Source organism: Stegodyphus dumicola, chromosome 12, assembly GCF_044657685.1.
Source record: "Stegodyphus dumicola isolate Sdum_Otavi_A_Nest chromosome 12, ASM4465768v1".
Classification (NCBI taxonomy): Eukaryota; Metazoa; Arthropoda; class Arachnida; order Araneae; family Eresidae; genus Stegodyphus; species Stegodyphus dumicola.
This window is the reverse complement of record NC_140779.1, coordinates 17,304,339-17,319,666: the sequence shown is the minus strand read 5'-3', so window position 1 is coordinate 17,319,666 and position 15,328 is coordinate 17,304,339. Positions and strand designations below refer to the sequence as shown.

General features: G+C 35.0%; 1 protein-coding gene across 3 annotated transcripts in view; it reads right to left on the bottom strand.

Annotated features, from left to right (window-relative positions):
* Nucleotides 1–4,187: 4,187 nt before the first annotated feature.
* Nucleotides 4,188–15,328, bottom strand: part of LOC118204624 (uncharacterized protein CG3556-like) — a 36,685-nt gene continuing 25,544 nt past the window's right edge. For all 3 annotated transcript variants that reach the window (XM_085827501.1, XM_035376932.2, XM_035376933.2), the window contains 2 exons: nt 8,600–8,742; nt 4,188–4,412 (listed from right to left, as the gene is read on the bottom strand). In XM_085827501.1, the coding sequence (XP_085683627.1) occupies nt 4,357–4,412; nt 8,600–8,742 (199 nt within the window). In that variant the 3' untranslated portion in view covers nt 4,188–4,356. The remainder of the gene's footprint in view (nt 4,413–8,599; nt 8,743–15,328) is intronic.

Below are 15,328 nucleotides of genomic sequence, written 5' to 3'. Positions count from 1 at the left end.
TGTCGTTCTATTTATAAATTTAAAAATGTACATTGAGATGATGTACGCTTGAAATGTTTAACGGTACGATGCAGTGAGTACGTTTGTTATGTTATGTAGTTTACGAATACGTTACGTGTAAGTTATTAAGATTTATCTTTAAATAAATGTTTGTCTTTTACAACCATTTCACGAGTGATTAATTTAACTACAAAAGGAAGTTAACACAATGAAAGAATTAACGTAGCAATAACAGATCGTGTCAGTTATCCTAACCTGTTACAAAAACGTTGCCAACAACAGCTATTTATTTAAAATGCTGACATTAACGAAAACTATTCGACTTACAATGACATCACAGGCAATCGCGTGATTTCTTTAACTTCAGAATGTAACCTTGTATTATAATAATAATACATTTAATATTTGACAGTGTTATTTTTATTTCATAGTTCATAAAACTCACAAATACTTTGTTGGAAAATTACCCCCATCCTCAAGGCTAACATGTCTGCAAATGCTCCAGAAATTTATCGCCCAGTCAACTTGCTTCCATCTCTGAGCAAGATAGTTGAAGCTGTCATATTATCAAGAATGAACCAACACACTGAGAATAATAACCTACTCATTCCCTATCAGTTCGAGTTCAGGAGTCAACACTCGACCACTCACCAGCTCTACAGGGTTGTGGAAATAATTAATAATAAATACTTCAGCAGATGAAAGTCTTTCGAAGCTTATTTCTTGACATAGCAAAGGCTTTAGACCGTGTATGCCTAGATGCCCTCATTTACAAGTTACACACTCTGAGTTTCCCAGAGTGCATCAATACATATAATACATTAATATGCAATAATTAAATAATTAAATTATATGCAATAATTAAATCCTACCTAGCCGGTAGACACTTCGCCGTTCACGTTGCAAGCGCACTCTCTACTCGCAGGGCCATCCAGACTGGGATCCCCCAGGGCTCTCTTATTGGTCCCAGACTCTTTGGTATATACGTGAATGATATCCCTACGATACCCAACACAACACTCGCAATGTATGCTGATGACAAAGCTATCTTCACAGAAACTGCATTTGTTAGTCCAGTTATACAACGATTATTACAAGATTACATACACACACTTTAAATTTGGCTCAAGAAGTGGAAACTCAAAGTGAACGTTGAGAAAACACAAGCTGCACTGTTCACTAAGAAGAACAAGTGCAAGAAGAATCTGCAGCTTTGCGGAGTATCAGTCCCCTGTATCAAGCAATTACTTTATCTTGGGATGATCCTCAGTAAAACTCCCTCATGGACCCCACACATCACATCTGTTATCAGAACGTTTCGAGTGAGTAAACATACACTATTCCTCAAAACAGTATTTTTCTATAAACAACAAGTTACTCATTTATTAGTCCATGCTACGTCACATATTATATTATGCCTTCCCGGTATGGGTCTGTTCGTGTTAATCTCTACGAAAAAAGTTACAAGCTGCCTAAAGGCAAATCTCTGACGCTCCGTGATATGTGAGAAACCACAAGTTACACAAAGAACTACTTATCGAGCTGTTTAAGAACTCTTTACTGCCGTATTTCTCGAAAGTTCTATAGTGACGAAAAATTATTTAAGAATTCTGCCATTCGAGTGTATGATTACAATGTTAATGAATCCTGTTATAGAAACGGCCAATGGCCATTCTTATTAATCCAACTGATTAATTAAGGTGTACTGTATATATGTATCTTTATGTGCAACATGTGTAAGTGTTTTTCTCTTACGTTCAACTCTCATCTTCTAAGTAATTTCTTTATGATATATTGTAATGTATATTTTTCACATTAGCACACCTTGGGTCTTGCACTTATTTATTTGTTTGTTTATGTTTACAGTGATTTAATAAGTGTTCACTAGCTCTATCGGTATCTAGCTTCCCCAGTTGACGTTTCTCAAATCTTTGTATGCTCTATCTATTCTAATTCATAATCTACTAAATAACAGATAATTACTTTTATCTCGACTTATTAAAAAAACTTATGTAAATATATACATACGTACTCTATTTTCCATTCAGTTATTTCTTGTTGTAGTAATTCCGAACAACGTATTGATTCGATTAGGGGTAGGGTCCTTAGATCCAAGCACCCTAGCGCTACACCACTCTCCATGTACTATTACAAATAGTGATGGGCAACTTCGGTACTTTCTTGTACCCGGTACGAGAGTAACGGGTACAGACAAGTACCCGGTACAAAATACCCGTTACTCAAGTAACCTTTACTTTGAAAAGTACCGAAAACCGATTTCAAGTACCGAGTACCCAAGTAACGATTTGGAGTACCGAAGTAACGAAATACCGGAGTAACGGTTTGCTGTACCGGAGTACCCTAGTAACGATTTGGAGTACCGAAATACGCAGCTAACGATTTTGCGCACTGAAGAAACTCTGCCACGTCACCACATGTTTGATTTTATCTGTACGGAGTAAGATTTTGAATATCAGAAAACATGTCAACTACGGAAGTGTCTGAGGAGCAGGCAATTCATGGACACAAGAAGCGCATATCACCATTTCGCAAATACAACCAGATACTACTGTCCTCGTACCAAAACCGAAGTGAGCTGAACCCTCATCGATTCTCCAGTAACGAATACCGAAATACCGAGAAGAGACGCATATTTTCGTTACAAAGTAGCGAATATCGAAAAGCATCCGTTTCGGTACAGAAGTAACGAATACCGAAAAGTACCCGTTTCGGTACAGAAGTAACGAATACCGAAAAGTACCGATTTCGGTACTGAAGTAACGGGTACTTGGACATACCAATTTTCAGTACCCATTACAACTAAGTACCCGTTACAAAATTCCCGGTTCGGTAGTACCGACTCATCACTATTTAAAAATGTTTTATTAACAAACTGTACGATTTGAAATAGGGCAGTGACAACATTTTTCAAAATAAAGAAGATTTTTATCTTCAACGTGCGAGACTGTTGCCACTCGCAAACATGAGGATGAAAATTAGAATTTTTAGAGATTTACTCGCAGTCGTACAAAGATGAGAATGGACAAAATGGCTTCCCGCGAATTTTTGGATTGGAAATAATATACATAATATTTGGAAATGCTATTTTTGTTCCATATTTTGTAAAACTTAAATGTTTTATTAACACACTCTACGATTTGAAGGCGAGCAGTGGCAACATTACTCGAAGTAAAGCAGACTTTTATCTTTCGCATGCAAAACTGTTGAGACTCGGAAAAATGACGGTGAAAATTAGCGTTTTAGAGTTTTTAATTACTCTCTTCGCTAATTAAAATGGTACAAAGGTGAGAATGCTCGAAATGGCTTCCCACGAATTTTTAGAACACGGAAGGGGGTTACTTCTCTCTAAATTACACTCCCCGCCGTCTCGGAGGAGATAATGCCCCAAGCAAACCGTCAAACAAACAGACAGACGCGCGCAGATTTTTACATAACGCAGATGTTTCCATAGATGGTTACTTTCTCAAACCCTGAATGTATATTTTCTTGAAAATTCTGGTCTGTGTTCTGTATATGATATACGCTATTCAGCTTTTTTCTTCAGGTTCGCATTGCGTAACTGTACTGTTAAGCGAAGCTGATGGATATGAAGAGTATACAGGGCATTTAAAGTAGTTTTGCAAACTAAAAGGGCTAATTAATATCATAAAATTAAAATGATTGAATGTAATAGTTTACACAGGTGAAGTATAAATTTCTACTTTCGGAAAAACGTACTAGGAATGTATTAAATCATATAATAAATATAATTGGTTAAGATTTCCTTAATTTTGATTGAAGTTCCATAACTTCAGAAGTACTGTGAAAGTATGTAAACTTTTCTATGAGAGACGAGATTTTGAAAATATTTTAATTCTTTTCAAATTGCTTCATAGCGTGTTTCAAATTGCCATTTATGATGACACATCGCAATTATTTATAAATTTTCAAGAAATAGGAAAAATAACTGGTTTCTTCTTGATAGATTTGGTATCATTCAGTAAACCTCTCATGGTACTTCCTAAAATGTGTGAAATCATACAATATTGGGAAAACAATTCGATATGCTCTAAGAGTCAACGGAATAGTTAAATGCATGGTATGAAACGATAAAAATCATGCATAAAATTCAGTATATTTTCACTCTCATTATTGAAAATCTCTTCCTAAATTCTAAACCAGTGATATTTTCACTTTTATTACTTTATTGTATCTTACGGCAAAATATTGACATCAAACTGTAACTAAAAGTGAGAAAATATAAAAATCCAGGCACTAGCAAAAAAATAACTTGACGCGTACAGAGGTTAAAATAGTAGCATGTTATTTTCATTCCTTCTTTTAAATCCACGAATCTCATTTATACCACATAACAAAATGGTCGTTGTTTTGCGGGATGACATCCGCTGGACCTGTAACACAGAAAAACGAGAAATTAGTACATCAACAGTCGTATAGTATATTATTTCTGTACTATGATCTCCTTTTTCTCATTATGTAAGTAATGAAACCTTATAAAAGTGGCATTATTAATTTTTTTAGTACTGAGGAATTCTAGTACGCTGCATAAAAATATATTATTACTCGAAATTGGTACGTAATTTGTATTAGATAACGGTTATTATATCATTCAACTTACCCATACCGAATTTGGCATGATTGTTTTGAGCACCCTAGAACAACTACTATGGATGTCTTCGTTCTCCAATCACTCCTCAAACCGAGAAGTATCAGAAAAATTACGAAAGCAGCGCTGCAAGAAATGATTAGGCAATTTTAATCGCAAACACGTTTACTGTGCATTTTTGCGTTAACTAGGCTCCATTGCCGACTTCATATACAGGATAATAAGTTACCGGGTAAACATAATAGACTTGAGAGCGGCGTTAGCTCGGGACAACTGGAATACCTGTCGCTAGTGGTCTGGCTCGTAGCCCAGTAACGTGCAACAGCTTCCGATGGATTATGTAAATAATGTTGGACATCCTGTATTTGACATATGATGTCCAAATTCACTCACAGTGCATTCAAGATTATTAAACACCATTCATCTTATCCGATGATCGCTCCAAGCAGAAAGTTAGCCACTGGCCACCACTTGCTGTCATCCGACCATCATTCTCGCAACTGGTAAACTTTAATTGTGGAACGAAGATGTGTAAAACGCAAGCAACAAAATCAATATTTGGAGCTTCCCGCCGTTACAGAACGATATGCAGCAGGCACTTTCGTGACCAAACACAAACACGCCAGTGTTACCTATTGCCCTCAGTGTTAAATTTAATTTGTTTTTAACCATTTATAGAAATGCTCTTGTTTTCAATGTAACTAATGTCAAAGGAAATGTTTTAAGGTACTTCGTTGTTAAAATAGCCACCGCGGTTAGTTGCCAAATCTAACAAGTTCAGTCGCACAATCTGTAATGTGCAATTTTTATACATTGCCAAAAGCATTTCCGATCCTCGCTTTAACAATGACATACTGTTTTTAAAGTGTTATGACACTTTAAAAACAGGTATTTCCCCCCGCCTTTTTAGCGTGATTTCGTGGTGTAATGGTTCTGCACGCTGGGCCGGCATTCTAGATGTCCGTCGTTCGATTCCCGGAGAAGGCGTTGCTAATTTGTCGTCTCTTCGGCTTCCAGAAATATACCTAATGTCTCTACAGTGGCGCCCAAACTAAAAAATGGTGCTGAATGAGTATTCTCCACACCCAGGATTTGGCCATATGATACCCTAAAAACCCCAGTCGCCCTTTAAAAAGGGGAGTATATAAGGTATTTCCCACGCCTTCCTAGCATGCCATCGTGATGCAGTGGTCAGCACACTGCGCCAGAATTCCAAGTCCGAAGTCCGTGGTTCGATTCCCGGCGAAGGCGTTAATTTTTCATCTTTCCTGCTTCGAAAAAATACCTAATGTCTTTACAGTGTGTTATTCTATTTTGTTGTATACTGAAGAAACAAAACTAAGAGATACATATCATGTTTAGAAAACGTTTTACCGTAGTCGATTTGTTTGGTTGATCATATTCTATCAAGGCACGCGAAAGCTATCTGCTTAAAGAAAGCTCTTAATGCAGCCAGTCCATTCGCCTGGAATCGAAATTACGTTGAGTTAGTGATGTCCATCGACTTTACCGCTCGGCGGCCAGCGGGCTGTGAATCATTTGAAGATATCTTAACTGCTTATCACTGGTGGGCTCCTGGTTACCACAATCGAAATGAGCTCATTTCGTTTCCTAGTTGAAAATATAAAACTGGTGCATATATCTTTTTACAGAAAATTATTTAACGTATGTTGTGTTATAATAACAAATACGTGAATACAAATGGAAAAGACCCTAATATTTAAATAATGGAAAAAAGTAAGAGAACAATTCAATATTCCTATTTTAAAATTACTTTGGGGCTTTGTCACAGTCTTTGTTTGATAAGCTTTCGAAAGAAATCTGGCATCTCGCAGTGGCTTAAAGTCAAGAAAAATACTCATGGTTCAAATTATTAAAAATGAAACTGAAAATTATTGCTGATTGCAAGTTCGATGGATTTTGTCCATCGAACATCAAGCATTGTTGTTATAATGAACACAATACAAGTTCACGAGCAAGTTACAATAGTAGGTAGAGAGAAGAAATTTGGGGCTAGAAACAATTCCCCTCCCCCGTGCCGCAGGTAGGAAGCAAGTAGAAGTTACATCACTAACAGGATTATTCTGCTAACTACGCTCCATTGTCGATTTGATATTCAGCATAAGAAGTGACCGTCGCTAGTCGTCTGGCTCGTAGCTCAGTAACGTACCACAGCCTTCCGAGGGATTATGAAGATAATGTTAGACATCCTGAGTTTAGTATATGACTTCCAAATTCATTCACAGTACATTAAACATTATAAACCGCCATTCATCTAATTCTATGATCCGTCCAAGCGGAAAGTTAGTCTCTGGCCACCACTTGTAGCCATATCCGGCACCGTTCCTGCAACTCGTAGCAAACACAATATTGAGTAATGCTGACATTTGGCCTAAAGGCGCGGCTATCTGCAAAATTGATGAATCTACACCTTTTGAATTCAAGAACTTAATTTCTCTCCCTTTGTTATAGGTGATGATAGGTAATTCGTGGACGAACTCGAGGCATCGCACTAGCAAACCACGAGACTTATCGGATTCCGAAATCTCACGTGAAAAAGGCAGCATGAATTTATGTTCCTAATGCTCATTCACGTCTCGAACACAGATTGATACGTATGTGTTCTTTCTGTATTTTTGCATTAAGTAATGGTATTTATATATTTAATCTTAGGAATTATATTTAATCTAGAAATTGTAACTTGAGTCCATATTACAGATTTCTGTTGGGTACCTAGGTACACCTTGCGCCTCTACCCACCCCCTAAATAAAGAAAAAAGTCCAGTTCTATATCCCCCGTTCTACTGGGCCTAACGGAATTTACCTTGCACCTTTCATGTACTGAAAGTGAGATTTAGGATATATATTAGATTGTTTTATCCAACATAATATAGGTATTCTGGCACACAATCAGACTTTTCTGAAATGACCTACAAATTGTTTTCCATATTTCGATTCTACTACTCAAATTCTGAAAAGAGCTAAATTTTGCAAATATCGCGAGAGTAAATTTTAAAAAATTAGCTCTCAAAATTTTAACTGCTCAATGTTAATTGAATTTGGTACATATTTATTAAAATCGCATTTTTCATTAAACTTACTTGATTCCTTTTTACACAATTCGAATTTATGTTCAATACACATAAAATTCGCAGCTGTTTACGGATTTGTTTTTAAAATTTATATTCTTTAGTAACTTAAAAAAATTTTTGAAACACAAACTATAATATTTTTACCATCACCTTAAAGTAGATGTATACCTAACATATTTTTATTCAAAATTTCCATAGATATACGTGAATAAGTGAATTTATATACTGACGCATTTAGAAATTTGCCGTATTAGTTATATAACGACAAAGGTGCTTTACGAACTTTGTTAAAAATTATTTGAGATAATGAACAATGCACCCTTTTTTTCGCTCAAGCAGAAATAAAAAAGTGAAAGGAAAATAGCTTGCTACAAATTAAAACTTTCGCAAACATTTCTTGCCGCAAATTGAAAAAAGTGCACCAAGATAAGTATTTCAATTTCTCGATAAGTTTCTCACCAAATTTTAGAAAATTTAATATTTGGGGATAATTTGAGTAGTAGAATCGAAATATGGTAAAGGATCGGCATGTCATTTCAGAAAAAGTCCGATTGTGTGTCAAAATATAATTATTGTATCTATGCGGTATGTGAAATAATTTTGAGAACTAAATTAAGAACATAAATCTTAAATGGCTTAATGGAACAATGGTGTAACTAATGAGCATGACAAAGCGACACATATTTGCTAACAATATTTTCTACGTAAAAACTTTACTAACGAATATCTCAAAGTCAAAGCTTTTTTATTACTAACTAATTGATTTAAAATGTTGATCTTCATTCTATGAAGTAAAACTTTGGATTTTTTAGATACAAAACTACAAAGTAAGAAACAATATAAATTCCACTTTGGTCTTTAGTTTCACTTTTGTACTTACTCTTTGTAATTGGCAGATACTTTATTTCATCATTTTCTTTTTTAACAAAAAAGGGAAGCCAGTACTTTTGATTTTCGGGATCATCCTGTAAACCATATAGCGAGAAGATGTAGGGCTTTCTTTTTCTTACATTGCACTGGAAACTGCAAAAAAACATGAGAGTACTGTAAGGAGAAAATATGATTTGAAAAAGTTTTGCTTTCCTATTAAGAGGTAAATGGAGATTGCAGACATAAAAATAATGAATCATTCCATAAATAATATTTTTAATGTGCAAGTTTATTATTTGGAACTAACCACTTGTTTATAATTTCAGCTTTTACTACAACATGTACTTTCCGTTTCCTCCCTCAGAAAGTAAATCAGTTAAATAATGTTTAAACTGAGGTTTTGAATGATAAGGTACAGCAAATTTCCGCCTTTTACGGGTACCTTACTCCAGTTCCTTCCAGCTCTGATAAGTTTGTAATCATTCGGCTTTTTGTTAATGTTGCCCACATTTGAATTTTATACGCAAATTAGTAAATCTGAGGAAACCTAAAATTAAATTTAATTGTGTATGCTACCAGTCTACGTTTTTAATTGAAATTGACAGTATCCTTATTTGTTGTTATTATTTGTTGTAGAGAAATATGATGTCATACCGCGACAGGAGCGCCCTCACCTGAAGTAAAAGTTAATTAGATGTTAGATGCTAGACGAGAATGGCGTGTTAAGCCTTATTCTTTGATTTCTACAATTTTCCATATGAAGACTTCTGATTAATTGTATATAGTGTAAATAAGGGTTTAACTTAATCTTGCTTTGAGTCAATCATATATATATATATATATATAATGTTCTTCATATAGAAAGATAGATCTTAGGTACGATAGATTTTCCACTTACGCGGAAGTTGTATCACCATGAGTTGTGGCTAATTTATTGGCACAAGGGCGTGGACTGATGTTCAAAGCTCCTGTTTAAATGAAAAGTTTTATTTTAAAGCTTTCCGAGTTTCTGCAGTTCCTTTCAGACATAGCAATAGTTCGCTTTACATCAATTAGGGTTTTGGGCTATTCAACTTTTAGTAGATCAAGTAAAATCTTTTAAACGTTTTCTTAGAGCAGAATCTCTATTTAAAGACAGAAGATCTGCCTGAGGAACTTCAATTCATCTCTTTTATGCGATTCTGAGAATAAAAGCTATTAGGAGGATTTCTTGCCGTGGAAAAGGTAGGTTCTACGTACAAACGAGACTAAGGATTTGAAAGAAAGAACTAAAGTTTTACATTTCCATCTCTCTAAGCTAAGAAAAGAGCCATTCTTAACTGAATAGCTTTCTAGTAGTTACTAAAAATCAATCTTTTCTATACACGGCTTTAAAGACAATGTACAGTTAAAGACAAGAAATCATCTGCAATAGCCAAAATAAATAACGCTGTTCTTTGATGAGATATAGAAAGAATCTATACTATTAAAATCTGCATGTCAATTGCTACTCATTATTTAAAAAAAATAATTAAGCAAACATAATAAGACATGTAATGACAGCACTTAATAACCTATCTGGAATTCAAAAGATATACTGCTTTTAAAAATTTTGTGATTTTTAAGTCATTGATGGTGGATCCGAAACACTACATGATTAGAGGATATACTACGATTGATGCTTTACTTTCAAATCAAAGCATGAGAATGGATGTGGGCATGAGACTGTATAGTTATCATAGGCCATTGTATGGGATAGCAGAATAATAAATAGTTAGTAGTATTTATCATTGAGCCATAAAGATTATTAACAAATTATATTAATTTATTACAAATGATCAACCGGAAGTGATAGTTTACTTGAATCTCGTTGTCATTCCGCGAATTATCTGTCTTAACATGGAAATGGCAAGAAGTCATCTGCTGGCCATATCAGATTTTTTTTCTCTGTTTCTTAGCGCCACTCGGCTCTGTTTAAAAGCCATCGTTCCTCAGTCTTATTAAAATATTTTCCACTTGGAACTTGTCTGTGTTTTAAAATGTTTTTAAAGTGATATATGACATTGCGATTGAAAATGCTGTTCTGCGACTTGATACCGTATTATAAGGGTGATATCATTCCCTGAAACGTTACAATAAATTTCAGTTCTATTCTTTGGCATGAAAACCTAAAATATCTAGTAAAAAATAAGTTTTACCGATGGTTTTACCGAACCACCATCCTCAGCTGCAAAAACGCAAATGAACGGGATAGGATATAATGATCAGATAAGATAAGAAACCTCGACAGAAAATAAGCTAGTGTCGCCATCTATTCATGAAACCACAACTAAAACATAATTTCTTTAAAGGCCGAAGGCAAAGATGGATTGGAATTAGGATCGCTAACTAGAACAGAAAGATTTTTTTAATGTGAAATGCCTCTAGAAAATCCAGTGTGATTTCCGGACCAACAATGTTGGGGAACAGAAGACTTCTGTGTGTCCTTTTCTCTAACATATGCCTCATGTTCCTTGACGCGAAATTTTAAGGTTCCCTTAATTTGGCCAATGTAAATTAAACCACACTGGCAAGGAATCCTATAAACACCCCAGGAATTCATATCCGGAATGGGGTCCTTGAGTGTGGAACTCGAAATTTTATTGAGAGAATAATCGACCGAAAAGTTAAATTTCTGCAAAATATGTGCAACTTTATAGCTAATTGATGGAAAGAAGGGAATGACAAAAGAATTTTTATAATCTCCTAAAACAAGAGTGTGCATTTTAGTGTGTTGAGATGAGAATTTTTTAACTGCTTGATTAATAATGCTGGATGAAAATTCCCTGCCAATAGCTATTGCTTTTAAATAATTAAGTTCTTCATCAAGTGATAGTTTGGAGGAGCAAACTTGAAGAGCACGAAAAAGATAGGAATAAAATGAAGCTAACTTTTCTTTAGTCGGATGACATGATTTAAAGTGTCGTAAAAGGCAAACCGATGAAGGTTTACGGTCAACCTTCATCGGTTTTTTAACTGCTTGATTAGTAATGTATTAATAATGTACAAAAGAATTCAATAGAGTTTGTAAAAAAGGTTAAAACCATTTCTCCTAGAAATTTACTCATGGTTTCTTTTGAAGTAAAATCCTTATTCACCAATGTTCCAGTGGAGGGTGCATTTAGATGTGTAGAAACCAGACTTCGCGAATTTCATTTCTCTTGTATCGAAATTGATGAGCAAATTTCTCTAACTCAACTCTGTTTGAAACAAACACATTTTGTTTTCAAAAATAAAAATTACAAGCAAACTGAGGGATTAGTCTCCTCAGTCCCATCCTTGCTGATATCTACATGCATTATTACGAATCAAAATTGTTTGAAACTTTAAACTTCCCGGTATGGTTCCGCTATGTAGACGATACTTTTACCCTTCTTGAAAGTAATAAAGATGATTTAAATAAAGTCATTTCAAGAATGAATTCTATTGATCCTGCTATTCAGTTGCCTTTTGAACTTGAGACTTGCAATTCTCTTCCGTTTCTCGACATTCTGGTCACACGTAACACATCCAACTTCAGTACTACGTTGCGTTTACCGTAAACCTTCATCGGTTTGCCTTTCACCAGACTTTAAATCATGTCATCCGACTAAAGAAAAATTAGCTTCATTTTATTCCTATCTTTTCCGTGCTCTTCAAGTTTGCCCCTCCAAACTATCCCTCGATGAAGAAGTATATTATTTAAAAGCAATAGCTATTGACAGGGGCTTTTCATCCAGCATTATTAATCAAGCAGTTAAAAAATTCTCATCTCAACACACTAAAAGGCACACTCTTGTTTTAGGAGATTATAAAAATTCTTTTGTCATTCCCTTCTTTCCATCAATTACCTAAAGTTGCACATATTTCCCATAAATTTAACTTTCGGGTCGTTTATTCTCCCATCAATAAAATTCCGAGTTCCATACTCAAAGACACCCATTCCGGATATGAATTCATGGGATATTTGTAGGACTCCTTGCCAGTGTGTTTAATTTGCATTGGCCAATCAATCTTCCTGTTCTAGTTAGCGATCCTAATTCCACTCCATCTTTGCCTTCGGTCTTTAAAGAAATAATGTTTTAGTTCTGGTTTCATGAACAGACGGCGCCACCAGCTTATTTTCTGTCGAGGCTTTCTTATCTTATCTGATCATTATATCCTATCCCGTTCATTTGCGTTTTTGCAGCTGAGGATGGTGGTTCGGTAAAACCATCGAAACTAGTCCTGTAAAAATTTGAAAATATAACGCTGATTTTAGTTGTTTGACTTCTGAATTATGTTGCATAGTTTACAAAACTTCATTGAATTTTTCACAAACTTGTAAAGTCTATGTCTCTTTGCGAACATTTAATGTCCCAAATTAGACTTTAAAAAGGACTATTAAAGAATTATCTTCTAGCCTTGTGAAACAAGACAGAAATCAGAAGAAGGGTGTATAAGACTCTTTGATTGTAACGCAATAAATTAATAAATGACCCACCTTGGATTACAATAAGGCAAGCACTTCTAGCTTAAGAAACCCATTTAACAATAATAATTTCATGGTGTGGTAGGTTAGCCTAACGGCTCAAAGAATACTTTAACGCACAGGAAACGGTTCTTTAACGCGCTCTGATTTGGCGTAAACCGGCTAGACAAAGCTCAATGGCTAGAGCAATCAACGCCGCTAAAGCAAGTCGCTAGTAATCACAGTACACCGTGCCCTGGAATAGGCAGACACGCTCTAAAAACTAAAGGCCAGTTTACATCTGTCAAAGCTGCTCGTAGCGAGCCGCTCGTCCGGGCGTTTCGAACCGACTGAACGGACCTGTACTCTGATAGATTGTTTACACCAATCAGAGTGGACTGACAATTCGCCTCCGTTTGCTTACGAAATGGATACCGACGTCGCAGCTGCAGGAAAGAATATGCATTGAACATACAATAGATGTTCTTAGGCTGCAGTGCTTGAAGTCTGCGAAGCAGTTTCAAACGAATTAATTTCTGCTCTTGGGAGGAAAAAAAAAAGAAGGAAAAAAAAATGGGTACGTGATTAGGTAGCTTGCCGCTATGAATTAGGAGTATCAAATGAACTATTAAATGAATTTCGGACGAGAATGTCCAAAGTTACAAAAAAGTTATTGCATATCAGATACAAGAATTTAAAAGAAACTCAGTTTGAGAGAAGTTATTTAGTCAACTGTGGTTACTGAAAGTCAAATTAACAAAGTTTTTCTACTATATACAACTGTTTATTTACACCTAATTAATCATTTACAAAATAATGTAAAAGTAATAATGTGTTTTATTATTTATTAATAGAAAGAATATATTTATTCATCCAGAATCCACAGAATCAGTAGCTGTCTGTGCATGAATTAATTATGGAGAGTTCTGACTGGAAATGTGTTATTTCTAGAGAAGAATGCAAAATTAACACATGGAATATTTATTCAAAGCTACCATTAACACGACAGAAGTAAACTGTATGATATCTACCTAATTATTCAGAAAATCTTAAATAAATAAGAAGTAGCAAAAAACTTGGGAGCATTACATATATTACCACAGGTAAAAGATTATATATATTATGACATAGTTCGAAGAGGAAGATATTTATCGCAAATTGTTACTTTTGGATCCTACTGAAATTGTGTTTCTGGACAACGCACAAAGTGATATCAACAAAATTAATAATCCGTAAATATAGTGATTATACTTTACTTTTAAAATGCTAAAACGGATAGTTTAAGGAGATTAGAATTCATCTAGCATAATTTGTATAAAAACCTTAATACACCTTCAGTACTTGCACTCACACATCCAAGCTGAATATGTTTCACATCCAAGCGGAATTGTAACGAATTATAGCCCAGAATGTTTTTATACAAGGCAAGAAATTTAAATATCCCCAATAAAACAGATCTACATATCTTTTTCATAATTATTTTTATTTTTTATTTTTATAGTTTATCATATATTTATTGCATCCTCATGTAGGGATGCTTGTAGAAAAATGAATATAAGCTCACATAATTATAGAAGTAAAACACTTCATAAGATGCGTATGCATTAAAAAATGCCATGGTTTGGCTATCGCTTAATCTCAGATTATAGAACTATTTGTCACGACGTCCCTGCGAACGCTGCTCGGAGTAACTGCCCGGAGAGATTTTTCAACAGGTTCAAAGTAGAAACGGAAGCGCTGACTCATCTCCCCTACGTTTATACTCCGTCGAAGGGAGCGTTTACATTGTCAAAGTAATCTTAAGGAGCGACTCGCTCCGAGCCGCTCTGACAGGTGTAAACTGACCTTAACGTCCGAAACTCTTGCTTAAATAGCATTTTCTTCTACCTTACTCTGGATAAACTCTCGCTATTTCATTTACATTTTACTTGGGTAAAAAGAGAGTAATAGGAAAGACAAAATAAATTACTAGTTAAAAATAAATAGATAAATCTCACATTCTCAACGATTTGAAAGCGGGCAGTAGCGACGCTGTCCTGATGAAAACATTATTATAACCAGCGTGAATCTGTGTATAGGAAATTCTAAAAATATGCTGTTTTTAATTATTTTGTGATCTTGCTATAACTGAATTTTATGTAACTTAGGTGCGTAGAACATGATGCTTAATAAATTTAACACACGAAAAGCTAATAACAAAATGACCCGAAAAAAATGCGCAGGCTATCTTACTAAGAAATCCGTACATTGCTGAAACAAATACAAAAATGTAGGCCAACAGTTAACACTTCA